Source organism: Peromyscus californicus, unplaced genomic scaffold, assembly GCF_007827085.1.
Source record: "Peromyscus californicus insignis strain IS unplaced genomic scaffold, ASM782708v3 Scaffold_5__1_contigs__length_169319896, whole genome shotgun sequence".
In the NCBI taxonomy this organism is placed as follows: Eukaryota; Metazoa; Chordata; class Mammalia; order Rodentia; family Cricetidae; genus Peromyscus; species Peromyscus californicus.
Genome location: NW_026294573.1, coordinates 104,146,203 through 104,158,745, shown reverse-complemented (window position 1 = coordinate 104,158,745; position 12,543 = coordinate 104,146,203). Strand labels below are relative to the sequence as shown.

Genomic DNA, 12,543 nt, shown 5'->3' with positions numbered 1-12,543 from the left:
TTCCGCTCCATTTTCTCCCGCCTGAACATCTCTGTTCTGATTCCTCTCTTGTTGGCTTAGGGTGTTTTCTCAAAACCACTTCTCAGACGGGATACTTCGTGACTTCTGCGGCCTTTACAGATCTTCCGTCCGTCCTCGGCTGGAACCATGTTGCAGGCCGTTCCCCTCATTAGCCTGCATTCAGTTTTGGTGAACTAGAACCGCACATAACGGAACCTGCCGGCTGGCTGCAAGGGTGGAAGATTTGCTACATCACTTTGAGTTTTGAGACTTTCTTTTCACTTGTGTGTGGCTGAAGTGTGTGGGTTTTTTTTCTATCAACCTGGTCTGGAGGGTAAGTCTTCCCTTGGCCCAAGGAAATGTCAGCTATCATTTACTTATGACCATTTTCTCTGGGAAGCCACAGCCTTTGCATGGTGAATTTCCTGGTTCTGCTGTGATCCCATGGTTCACCACAGAATTTGCATGTCTATATTTTTGTTGAATGCTTTGAGATATTTCTTTTTTTAATTTCTTAGATTTGTTTAGGGATTTCAGCAAAGACCCTCCTTTGTTTTATCTATGGGAATTGTAAGCTTTGAGGTCACGTTCTGTAGTTCAAGGGAATATTTTGTGTTTGGGCTTCCAAACTCACATATTTTCTGCCAGGAATTTCCCCATACCCGCCAGCAGATCCCTCTGCCCTCTGGTGTGTTTGCATTCTCCTCATTACAAAGTCTGAGAAATTCAACCTAGCATTAGTTTTGGGGGAAGTCATGGCGACCCAGCGGAGGTACTGGTTCTTATTGGAAGCAGGCTGCCTCTGGGACCTGCTTCCTTCTGGACAGTCCTTGGCCTTGGCTCTGAGGCTGTCCTCCAGAATTGTCTGCAGGGGATTTTCTCTGCTGGAGAGCAGCTGAGCTGGGTTAACTCCTGGCTTATAGTTGCAAGCTGTCAATGGGGGTGTGGAAGGGACTTTGTTGTCACAGAGCTCCACCTGCGTCTGCCTCCAGTGCTGGGATTGAAGGTGTATGCCACTGTGCCAGGCCCTATCTTAACTTTTAAAAAGCGTGTGTACACACAGTTTCTAGCAATACATGTTCAGCTGAAGCCACAGGCAAAGGAAGAAATATGAAGCTGTTGTGAGGGCAGATGACACCCTGTGAAGGCAGGGGAAGCAAGTTTGCAAAGTGGGAAGAATCAGAGCTGGAGAAAGCCTCTCAAGAGGAGCAGCAGCATGAGGCCTGCATTCTCCAGTCCCCAAGGCTGCACTGTGGGTCCCTGTACCACAGCCACAGTTTGGACGCTCCCACACTATGAGGCCTCCCATTTGCCCAATTGTTCTTTCAGCGTGAACCGGCTTCATGGAGGCTGTTCTTACAGAGGCTTCTTATTTCTTGACTTCGTTCCTAATCCAAGTGTGGTGCTGGAACCCCATTCACTTCTGAGAAGCACTGTTTTTGTTTATTTGTTTGTTTGTTTGTTTGTTTTTAGTCAGGGTTTCTCTGTGTAGCCTTGACTATCCTGGAACTCTGTAGACCAGGCTGGCCTCGAACTCACAGAGATCCACCTGGCTCTGCCTCCTGAGTGCTGGTATTAAAGGCATGCGCCACCACCGCCCGGTTATTTAAGGCATTTTTGTAGCACGGTTGGACATCAGTTTTCGTCGAGAAGCACTCTTTAGGAAGGATTCCAATCAATGGCTCACGAGATGGCTATGCTGGTTCCACTTTGTCAGCTTGACAAGTCTGGGAAGGAAGGTTCTCAACTGAGGAAATGTAGCATTAGATTGGCCTATAGGCAAGTCTGTAGGGTATTTTCTTGATTAATGATTGATGTGGGAGGGCCCTGCCCACTGGGGGCAGTGCCACCCCTGGGCAGGTGGTCCTGGGTTGTATAAGAAAGCAGGCTGAGCAAGCCAGTAAGCAGACTTCCTGGTATCTGCTTTCCTGCTTCCAAGTTCCTGCTGTGCTGGGGTTCCTGCCTTGGCTTTACTCAGTCATTGGCAGTGGTCAGGACAGGGAAGCCAAACAAATCCTTTCCTTCTCAAGTTGCTTCTGGTCATCTTCCCATCCAGTGGAAGCACTTGCCACCACACACGACAGTGATCCTGGGATCTGCCCAGGGTGGAAGAAGAGAATTGACTCTCCCAAGTTGTCCTCTGACCTCCACATGTGCTCCACATGTGCTCGAGCACAAATAAATAGAATGTAGGTTTTTTGATTTTTCAATACACAGTTTCTCTGTATAGCCCTAGCTGTCCTGGAACTCTCTCTGTAGACCAGGCTGGCCTCGCCTGCTTTTGCCTCCTGAGTGCTGGGATTAAAGGCATGCACCACCACTTCCCAGCTTAGAATGTAGTTTTTAAAAAATTAAAAACAAAACAGAACACCACTTAGGTGACTCTCTTCCTAGGAGTGGCCCCTTGGTTGCTCCAGGTTGCTGAGTACAGGAGGAGAAGACTGCATGGTTGCAGCTCAGCCAGCAGGAGCAGAAGAAAAGTAACTAGGAGGCAGATTTGGTTCAAAATCTTAAAAGTTCTATGATTACAAGGATTGGAAATGTGCTGTGGAATATTCCTCTTGTACACTGTAAAGATTTGCCACTTGAATTGGTTTAATAAAGTGCTGATTGGTCAGTAGCCAGGCAGGAAGTATGGGTGGGGTGACCAAATTAAGGATGATGGAAAGAGAAGGGTGGAGTCAGGAGTTGCCAGTAGACACAGAGGGAGCAGGAGATGAACGTGCCATGCTAATAAAGGTACCACCACATGACATAGAGTAAATAAGGAATATGGGTTAATTTAAAATGTTAGAGCTAGTTAGTAACAAGCCTAAGCTATCAGCAGAGCATGTATAAGGAATAAGCCTCTGTGTGGTAATTTGGGAAGTGGCTGCCAGGTATTTGGGAACAGGCGGGGGGGGGGGGGGGGGAGTTGGGGGAGGAACATTAGATAATAGAAATGCGTGCTTGATCAAGCAACCAAGTCCCCCAACTCTGGAAATGCTCACAGAGAGACCTGGAAGGTGACTCCTATAAACACTATAAGTTTAGACTAGATCTAACCAACCTCTTTCTAACTACATAATTCTAGAAATTGATAAACTAGGCTAGAGAACAAGTTAGCGAACATATTAAACAAAAAATATTATTACCAGGAGCTGAAGAGATGGCTCAGAAGTTAAGCGCACTGACTGCTCTTCCAGAGGACCCAGGTTCAATTCTCAGCATCCACATGGCAGCTCACAGTCATCTGTAATTCCAGTCTCAGGGCATCTGACATCCTCTTCTGGCCTCCTCCAGTACAAGTGGTACACATGCATACATGCCAGTGAAACACTCATACACAAAAAAATAAAATAAAAACTTTTAAAATGATGTTACCAGAGTCTAAGGACAAAGAGTAGAGAAACAAGCTCTAATCAACATGACCATGCTGAGACTAAATAAAGAGATCATGTGGGATGACTCATCCCTAATAAGCTTGAGGGTCAACTGGCCCAAACCAATAAAAAAGATACTTTCTGAGAGCCAACCTGGGTCTGCCTAAGGGCCTTAGCAACAGCAGCTGAGACATGATCTGGAGATGACCTGGACCAATGAGAGGCAGCCATGTCACACCAGCAGATACATATTCATAAGACCTTCCCCCCCTCTCTGGGGTGGGGTAGAGGGTATATAAGGCTTGCTTCTCCCTGAATAAACTGAGCTTGTTGTTTCAACATTCTCTCAATGTCTGTGTCATTGACTCTGTGCCTACTTGGCCCCCTCCCCACAAAGGGAACAACAGCACAGGACCCTGCCACAAGATCAGTGACCCCAAGTTCATTTTCAAGGGACTAATGGGAACTTTGAAGTTTTAAAGGAAGCAAGTTACCCAGAGTTTGCATCTCTGACTGGGGTGGGGGTGGTCTGATTGATTACTGTCTCAGTTATGGTTCTCCATGGACTTCTGAAGAAGCTGCTAATGTCTTCACTTGAGGACCACAGTCTGTCCAGGATGCAGCCTCACAGTGTGGATGACCGAACTCAGGGAGGGGGTCATCTGTCCTGTTACTTGGTGTGGGGGAGGTCAGCCCCTTGTAATAAGGATGTTTATCAGTTAGTCCTCTTCTTCCTGGTGTCTGCAAGAGAGTGTGGCCTAGGATATCATGCCTAATGGTCCAGGCCCATAATCCCAGAAATTTAGGAGGCCAAGGCAAGAAGAGCCCAAGTTTAAGGTCAGCTTTGAGACTCATGAAGAGGAAGGGACAGACTCAGGAGGAAAACTGTTGAAAGGCAAAATTAGAATCAGAAAGGAACAAAATGATTTATCTGGTACCTCCTTCAATATCTTATACCCCACAACATCTTATCAGCCAGTGGAGGCACTTGCCACCAAGCCTGATGACCTAATTCATCCCCCAGGACACACATGGTGCAAGAGATAACCAACTCCCCAAAGCTGTCCTCTAACCTCCACTTGTTCACCATGGCTTGCACACACACACACACACACACACACACACACACACACACACACACAAAGGCCAGGCTGTGCTGGAACTCACAGAGATCCACCTGCCTCTGTCTCCCAAGTGCTGGGATTAAAGGCGTGCGCCACCACCGCCTTATGTAGTTGTGGGATTTTTGTTTTGTTTTAAATACCTTAGGGCCAAATGACATGACAGTGCGTGTTGTCCCGAGCAGAGTGGTTCATGGAGGAACTGAGTAATGAGGGAAGATATCAGTGGTTCCACATCGGTAGCTTTTATCTGCTGACCTTTTGAGGAGAATTATTCAGAGCTCATGTGATTGCAGGACGGAAAACCTAACCTTGACCGAAACAAAACAGGGAATTTATTAGTTTACATGGCCAAAAACCCCAGAAGGCAGATCTAGTTCTGCCCACAGTTGGATCCAAGATTTTAAGTGAAGTCACCAAGATCTGGTCTCACATAGTCACCCCGCTCGGCTTCCTTCCTGGTAGGCAAAACCATCCTGGAATTTAATCCCATCTTGATGGACTGAGAGGCTGAAGAGGGAGGCCGAGTGTGGATAGCATCTGATATGATGTGCAGTCCTCAGCACCGGTAACTTCCTGTGGTTGACCCTTGGTCCCAAAGACTCTTCTCTTTCTGGTCCTAAGTTTACAACTATCATCAAAGATGGGATCTCAACAAGAGGGAAAGCTGGGGCCCCAGAGGGCGCTAGTGACTTCCCTTAAAAATATGCCCCCTGGGATTCACCTGGCTGAAAGATACACCAAAAGGCAAAGGACTCCACGAAGAAAGGAACTTGGAGCTGGAGATGAGCATTGTGGGGCGACAAACCAGAGGTGTGCGTATGTTCCTTGATTTAGGAACCAGCTAGGCAGTTTTCCTGTCAAGTGCTCAGGACTGGGACCAAAGCACAAATCTTAATGATAGCCTTTCATTAAAGGCATGGTGGCATGCACCTTTAGTCCCAGCACTCGGGAGGCACAGGCAGCAGATCTCTGTGAGTTCCAGGACAGACAGCGTTGTTACACAGAGAAACCTTTTCTCAAAAACCTAAATAAATAAATAATCTCCTTAAAAAAATTATAGACAGCAAGAGAACACAAGAAAAGGAGAAGAAGCCAGACACAGTGGCACACATCTTTAATCCTAACATTTGGGGGGCAGAGGCAGGCAGATCGCTGAGTTCAAGGCCAACCTGATCCACAAAGCGATTTCCAGGACAGCCAGAGCTACACAGAGAAACCCTGTCTTGAAGAAAAGAGAAGAGGTAAGGGGAATAGAGGAAGAGGAAGAGGAGAGGAGAGGAAAGAGAAGAGAGAAGAGAAGAGAAGAGAAGAGAAGAGAAGAGAAAAGGGAGAGAGGGAGAGAGGGAGGGGGGGTTAGGAGCATGGTTCAGTTGTAGATCACCTGCCTCGCATGAATGAGGCCCCTGGGTTTGATTCAGAGCACGGAGAGGCTAGAGAGGGATGGGAAGAGAATGCTTAGAACACAGGCTTCAGGGACTGTGAGAAAAACAAAGTTCAAGTCATACTCCACTTCAGCTACGCATAAAATAAAACAACAATAAAACTATTGCTTTACAGAAACTCAGTTTAAAAGCGGTGTTTACCTAGCTCCAAACCCATTGAACCAGACATATAGTCCTGGATTGGATTCTGGGGCAACGCCAAACCAGAGGACTACAATTCCCAGGATGCTGTGGGCCAGGCCGCGTCACGCCTGCGCAGAAGTAGTGCGATGCCGCCTCAAGCCATTTGAGGGCTCTGGAGCTTACTTAGTTTCAGGTGCTTAGAGTCCATGCTAAACTCAGTCTGGAGACCTAAATCAGCTTCCTGTGTTGGAGCCTCGGAGCCCTCAGCCCTGATTCCCACTTGTGCGTGTGAGCTATTCAGATCTTGCTCTTCCAAGACTAAGCTCTCACGTCCTTCTGGTGCAGACTCTGAACCAGCTTCAGAAGCACAGCAGCCCTCAGAAGCCCACTTCCCAGTGCAGTGGTTCCCCTCATCCGGTGCCCGCCCCCCAAACCACCCTTCCTCCCACACAACTGCCTGTCCTTGATTGCGACCTAGCTGTCTCCTAGGGAGACCCAAGCTGGCATCCTCAGAGATGCAGAGACCAGAGGGCCCTCCGCTACCACCCTTCTCACGTTCGCGCCGTGTCTACCAAGAGCTAGGTTCTCTGCTGTCTGGTTGATCTTTGGAACTTTGTAAATGGAAAGGAGAAAAGCGTGGGATGAAAACCTCTGCTTCCTATTTCTTCTGTCCTTTGAACCTCAAAAAGGTCGGTGGAGCTGGACAGAGGCCCTTGGCAGAGAAGGGGCTGGAGCTCCGGCTGAAGGCGATTTCTTTTCCCCCGGTTCTGCCGTGGGAAGCTGGAGCTAAGAAGGAGCTCACCAGGTTCAGCTTTTTGCCTGAGTCGGGTGAATCGTAGATGGGCTACAACGAAGTTGGAGGAGAACAGCCAATGGCGTGCGAGGGTTAGAGCAGTGTGTTACTACCGAGGAAGTTGGGGAGAAAGCTTAAGCAGTTTGGAACTGGGCTATATTTCTGTGACGGGGCTCAGACTACAAAGATGGATGATATGATGGATGACACTTTGTTCTCTTTTTTTTTTTCTCTGTGTAGTTTTGGTGCCTGTCCTGGAACTCACTAGTAGTCCAGGCTGGCCTCGAACTCACAGAGATCCGCCTGGCTCTGCCTCCCAAGTGCTGGGATTAAAGGCGTGTGCCACCACCGCCCGGCGACGCTTTGTTTTAAAACCTAAACATTTCTTACCCATTATCTCCTCTCCGTCCCTACTGCGACTTTTTTTTTTTTTTTTTTTTTGACATTTTTGACGTCTTCATAAGGGCCTGCCTAGCTCCATCTACAGGCCTCCAGTCCCCACAGCGGCCACTGGAGCTCATCCCTTGCTTCACTCAGTTCTACCTCACCAGAAGCAGAAAACCCAAACTCCTTAGCATGACTGGCCTCCGTCGCTCCACCAGACTCACCTGGCCCTTCCCTTTTCACGGCCCCATCACCTCGTGACCGATCAGTAACGCTCTAGAAGCCTCTTCTCCTAGGCCTTGTGGTGCCCCCTGCTGGACTGTTTTCTGCTCTTCCATTTTCCTTGTTACCGGTGATGTCTGCTTAGTCACTTCACCTGTGAATTACTCCGCAGGACCCCGTGTTTTCCTGATTTTAATAATTCTTAGAGTCGTTGAGTACTCACACTCAGTGCTTTATACATGGTAATTCATTTAAACCACACAACTTTTTTTTTTTTTTTTTAATGAACAGGGAGTCTGGAGAGATGGCTCAGCAGTTAAGAGCACTTGTTGCTCTTGCCAAGGATCCGGGTTTGGTTCCCAGCACCCACGTGGTCCCTCGCAGCCGACTGTAACTCCTGCCCCAGGAGACCCAACGCCCTCTCCTGGCCTCCATGAGCACTGCACAAACATACATGGAGGCAGAACACCCATAAACATAAAAATAAAGGTTAAACTTTTAAAATAATTTTATGGAGCTGGAGAGATGGCTCAGCAGTTAAGAGCACTTGGTACTCTTGCAGAGGGCCCTGGTTTGTTCCCAGCACCCACGTGGTGGTTCACAACCATCTGTAACTTCAGTTTTAGGGGATCCAGCATCATCTTCTGACCTCCCTAGACTCCAGGCACAGAAGTGGTGCACAGACATACATGCAAGCAAGACACCCATACACATAAAAATTAATAGAAATACTAAGACTCTTAAAAGGGCTGGGCAGATGGATCAGAGGGTAAAGTGCTTGCTCTGCACACATGAGATCTGAGTTGAATCCCAGCTCACATAAAAAAGCAGGGCACAGGAGCATGTGTTTGTAACCCTGGAATGGATTCAGGAACAGGTGGATCCCTGGAGCTCAATAGCCAGCCAGCTGGCCTATTCCACTAGCCCTGGGGCCCAGTAAGAGACCCTGCCTCAAAAACACAGATAGGAGCTGTAGGTGGAGTTTCTCTGTATCCCAGCAGCCATTCCCAAATAACCATTCAGAGACTTATTATTAATTATAAATGCTTGGCCGATAGCTCAGGCTTGTTACTAGCTAACTCTTACATTTTAAATTAGCCTATATTTCTTATCTACCCTCTGCCACATGACTGTATCTTCTTTTAACACCACCCATTCATCTTGCTTCTCTCTGTGTCTCTTGAGATTCACGAGACTCCGCCCTTCTTCCCAGTATTCTCTCTGTCCCGAAAATCCTGCCTAGCTATCGGCCAGTCAGCTTTTTATTAACAATGAGAGCAACACATATTTACAGTGTACAAAGATTGTTCCACAGCAAGGGGCTGACAAAATGTCTGGGGCAACGAGGCTTGGGGAGGAGGAGTAAAGGCATTTGCGGACGATCTGAGTTCAATCCCTGGGTACGACGATACAGGAAGAGGAGAGAATCAACTTCTACACACACTGTCCCCTCATTACCCTCTCCCACGAACACCACCACTAATAATAATCATCATAAATGTGAGTTTTTAAAAATTTAAATTTAACAAGATAGGCCGTGCCTGACTAGGAACATCCAGGATTAGCCTCTGGCCTCCACATGTATGCACATGCACACACACACACACACACACACACACACATCACATATGCACCCTCCCTCGTGAACACATGCATACACACAAAATTAACAATAGTAAATGACAAGATTATCTTCCCCATCCTACAGGTTCAGAAATGGAGGCCCATTTGCTTAAGAACACACAGGCGATAAGTGGAAGGTGTAGAACTTGAACTCAGGCAGTCTGGCTCCCAAGCCCACAGTTCTAACCTTGTTGCTCACCTGCCTATTACCACTGCATGCTATATAGTGCAGGAGGTGCAGGTTACGAATAAAGCAGGGGATGGGTGGCAGGCAGAGCGTAATGGATAGGGGTTTAAACATACGTAGTGACAAGCAGAGCTTGTTGCCAGAACTGTAGGCGACAACTGAGATGGTCACATAGACCGTGCTATGGTGACAGGGTGACAAGGAAGCCAATAGAGGTACTTGGCAGACAGAACGAAGACAGGGCAACTGATGCCACAATAAGGGTATAGGTGGCTAGGGGTTGGGGATTTAGCTCAGTGGTAGAGCGCTTGCCTAGCAAGCGCAAGGCTCTGGGTTCGGTCCTCAGCTCCGGGGGAGGGAGGGGAGGTATAGGTAGCACTCATAGGGGATGTGGGAGAATGGATGTGGAAACTGATGAAGGAGCTGGGCCAGCAGGTAGGGGGTCACAGTTACAGAAGTCATGGAGAGCGTAGTCCAGGACTGGTGAGCTTTCACCCCAGGGGCAATGGGATGGCTCTGAAAATAAGTTTTGTGAATGTTCTAGAACCAGGAATAGCACCTGAGTAGCTGGGCTCCAATCCTTCACCCTCAGCATCTACCTCTTCAATCCTTCCCCGGCTAGGCAACCCCAGAAATGCTCTACACAATGTCAAAGCTCACACGCCCACCCTTTGGGAGTCTGTCACAGGCCTGCAGCCTCTGGTTAAAATAAAAAGGTTTTGAGATGTTTTCTTTGAAAGCCAGGGGACACCACAGACAGCAGAGTCTCTGTCCAAGGTTTTCAGGTCAGGAACCAAGCTCGAGACTCCAGGAGCCTTCAGCTGAGGGCTCCCATGCATGGTACCCACCCACATCCTCTCTGGCTCTTACCTCCTCCTCCCTGCCCACTTCCTGTGTCTGAGCAGACAATGAGGTATCTGATAAGCTGAGAAGGGGAGATGAGGCACCCGGTTAAACTCCGGAAGGAGGAAAAAGTGTGAAGCAGGGAGTTTGGGGCCTCACAGGAGGACATAGAAAAGATAAATGTGGGGGGAGGGGCAGGGAGGAATCTGCCTTTGCACTCCATCCTCGGGAAGCCAGGAACCTTCATGCTCTGAGATGTGTGCCTTGAAACGTAAAGTTCAGGATAGGTCATCACCTGTCACTAAGCAATGGCTCAATGTCCTGGGGGTAGTCGGGAACTAGGCATTCGCTAACTAGCCAGGGCAGCAGGAGTCCCTGACCCAGTAGCTGAGCCCTGGTTGCCCACCATTCCAGGTCCTCCTCAGCTGGGTGCAGGCTGGCTGTTGGCATAGGCCTGATCTGGGAAGGAAGCCCGAGCTCGGCGTGTCTGGGCACACACCGAGGCATAGAGTTCCGGCTCAGGGCCCGGGGCCTGGGGCTTTGGCTCAGAGTCCAGCACCACCTCACAGTACTTTATGGGGGTCCCAGAGCTGGGGATCCGACCCTGAGCAGGTCGCAGCTGCAGGCTAGTGTAGCACATCCCTTCCTCTGTAGCCTGGAGAGGCGAGGCTGTTAGATGTTCTCTGGACCCTCGGGAACGGTCCCCGTTTCCTTCCCTCCCCTTTTCTTCGGCCAGCTGACTCACCCTGGCAGGGCCTCCAGAGGATGGGTCCTGCTGTTCTGGCCTTGGCTCTTGAGACAGTCGTCCTGCGGCAGGGGAACAGGAATCCGGTCAGCTCCTGCTTGCGCCTAGCATCTCTCCGTCTCTATCCCGCCTACCAAGAGCTGGCCAGCCCGTGTGCCCCGTTCCTCCGCCTGCAGTACCTACCTGTCTGTAAATAGTGCAGGTTCCCATACAGGGGAATTTCTTCCACGGACTCTCCAGAGCTGCAGCACAGAGTTCGGAAGATGAATGGGGACTTTTTTAGTTGAGAGAGAGTACTCAGTTAACCCACCCCAGTTGTCTTTTACTCACCGTCCCTGTCCCTCCTGGCTCCTGCTCCGATGAGTGGCCCACTGGGACAAGAGTGCAGCCAGTGAAATAAGAAACAGCACCGTCACAGCCCCTAAGAGGGCCCACAGTCCCCACGCGAAGGTTATGGAGGGAATCCCTGCGGATGTGAGTGGAGGGGGCTGTTACTGACCTGTACAAACCCCTTCCCCAACCAGCATCAGATAGGACATGGAACCACATAACCCCTCCCCCAGGAGCCCCTGCCCCGCCCAACTCACCCAATGCTAGCAGATGACCTGTGCAGTTGACATCTCCGCTCATGACTGCTGCTGGGGTGAGAGTCGGGTCCATAATCACACTGTCCTGAGCCAAGGGTCTGCCCTAGTCATGGCCGGACAGCTGTCACAGCCCCCCACAACCCCAATGTCTTCTTAAACCTGGCTTCCACAGCTCAGCATCGCCAATACTGACGGTGGCAAAGTTGTTGGTTTCCGGGGAGGAAGGCAGAGAGGAGGGATGAGCAAAAGAACAAAAGACCCCGCCCTGTGCCTGCACCTGCAACACGGGAGCTCTCAACTCTCTGAAATCCCCACGGCCCTGAGTCCCCTTCACCAGAGAGGAGTCACAGGCCTGAGTGCTCCGTGCCATTGCGGGTGAGTCCACAAAGACTCTGAAGAGCGGAGGTGACCTGAGACAGGACTAACAAAGACAGGAGCCCCTTGTCGTGAGATGTCCACCTTTTCTCTCTGGCTCACATTGCCGTGAAGGAGATGTATGCCTCAGTGAGCAGGCTCTAAAATGGAATGGTTTCAGAATTCATGGTTCCACGACAGGAAATAGATAGATTTATTTATGGATCCCAGGCTTGCCTCAAACTCAATATGAACTCGAACTTCTGCCCTTCCTTCCTCCACCTACCTAGTTCTGGAATTACGGGCATGTACCACCATGTCCGGCTGAGATAATATCTGTATATTATTGTTGTTACTAGTATTATACTCGAGGATAGGAAGACAGAGGAGGCTAGATTCCTTCCTCACAACTTAACTCATCCAAACTGTCTATAAGAACCTGACACTCCATTAATTGCAATAAGGGACTCTCTGTCTCAGGCTAATTCAGGCAAATTGGGCCCGTCTTTGCAGTTATTCACTTGCTAGAGGGAGTTCCAGGGCTACATGGTGAAACCCTGTCTTGGAGATAGCTCAATGGGGAAGTACTTGTCTAGTAATTGTGAGGGCCTGAGTTTGGGTCTCCAACACCCACATAAAAGCCAGGCTCAGTGGCACACATCTGGAACCTCAGCTTTACATGGTGGCAGGGAAGCAGGTGGATCACTAGAGCTCTTGGGCCAGCCAGTCCAGCTGAGTCAGTGAGCTCCCTGTT

General features: G+C 49.3%; 1 protein-coding gene across 1 annotated transcript; it reads right to left on the bottom strand.

Moving 5' to 3' along the window:
• Nucleotides 1-8,503: 8,503 nt before the first annotated feature.
• On the bottom strand, nucleotides 8,504-11,508 carry Sit1 (signaling threshold regulating transmembrane adaptor 1). The gene is made up of 4 exons (XM_052717227.1): nucleotides 11,436-11,508; nucleotides 11,179-11,314; nucleotides 11,032-11,090; nucleotides 8,504-10,910 (listed from the first exon to the last, which is right to left on the bottom strand). The coding sequence occupies exons 1-4, from the start codon at nucleotides 11,506-11,508 to the stop codon at nucleotides 10,525-10,527; spliced, it is 654 nt and encodes a 217-aa protein (XP_052573187.1). The 3' UTR covers nucleotides 8,504-10,524.
• Between the last annotated feature and the right edge of the window lie 1,035 nt (nucleotides 11,509-12,543).

Excerpts from the sequence above, each read along its gene's own strand:
- Sit1 (XM_052717227.1), bottom strand. The coding sequence starts at position 11,508 with ATGGACCCGACTCTCACCCCAGCAGCAGTCATGAGCGGAGATGTCAAC. Across the intron at positions 11,315-11,435 it reads AGGTCATCTGCTAGCATTGG|GGATTCCCTCCATAACCTTC; the intron begins GTGAGTTGGGCG and ends TCACATCCGCAG. Across the intron at positions 11,091-11,178 it reads AGCCAGGAGGGACAGGGACG|CTCTGGAGAGTCCGTGGAAG; the intron begins GTGAGTAAAAGA and ends TCTGTGCTGCAG.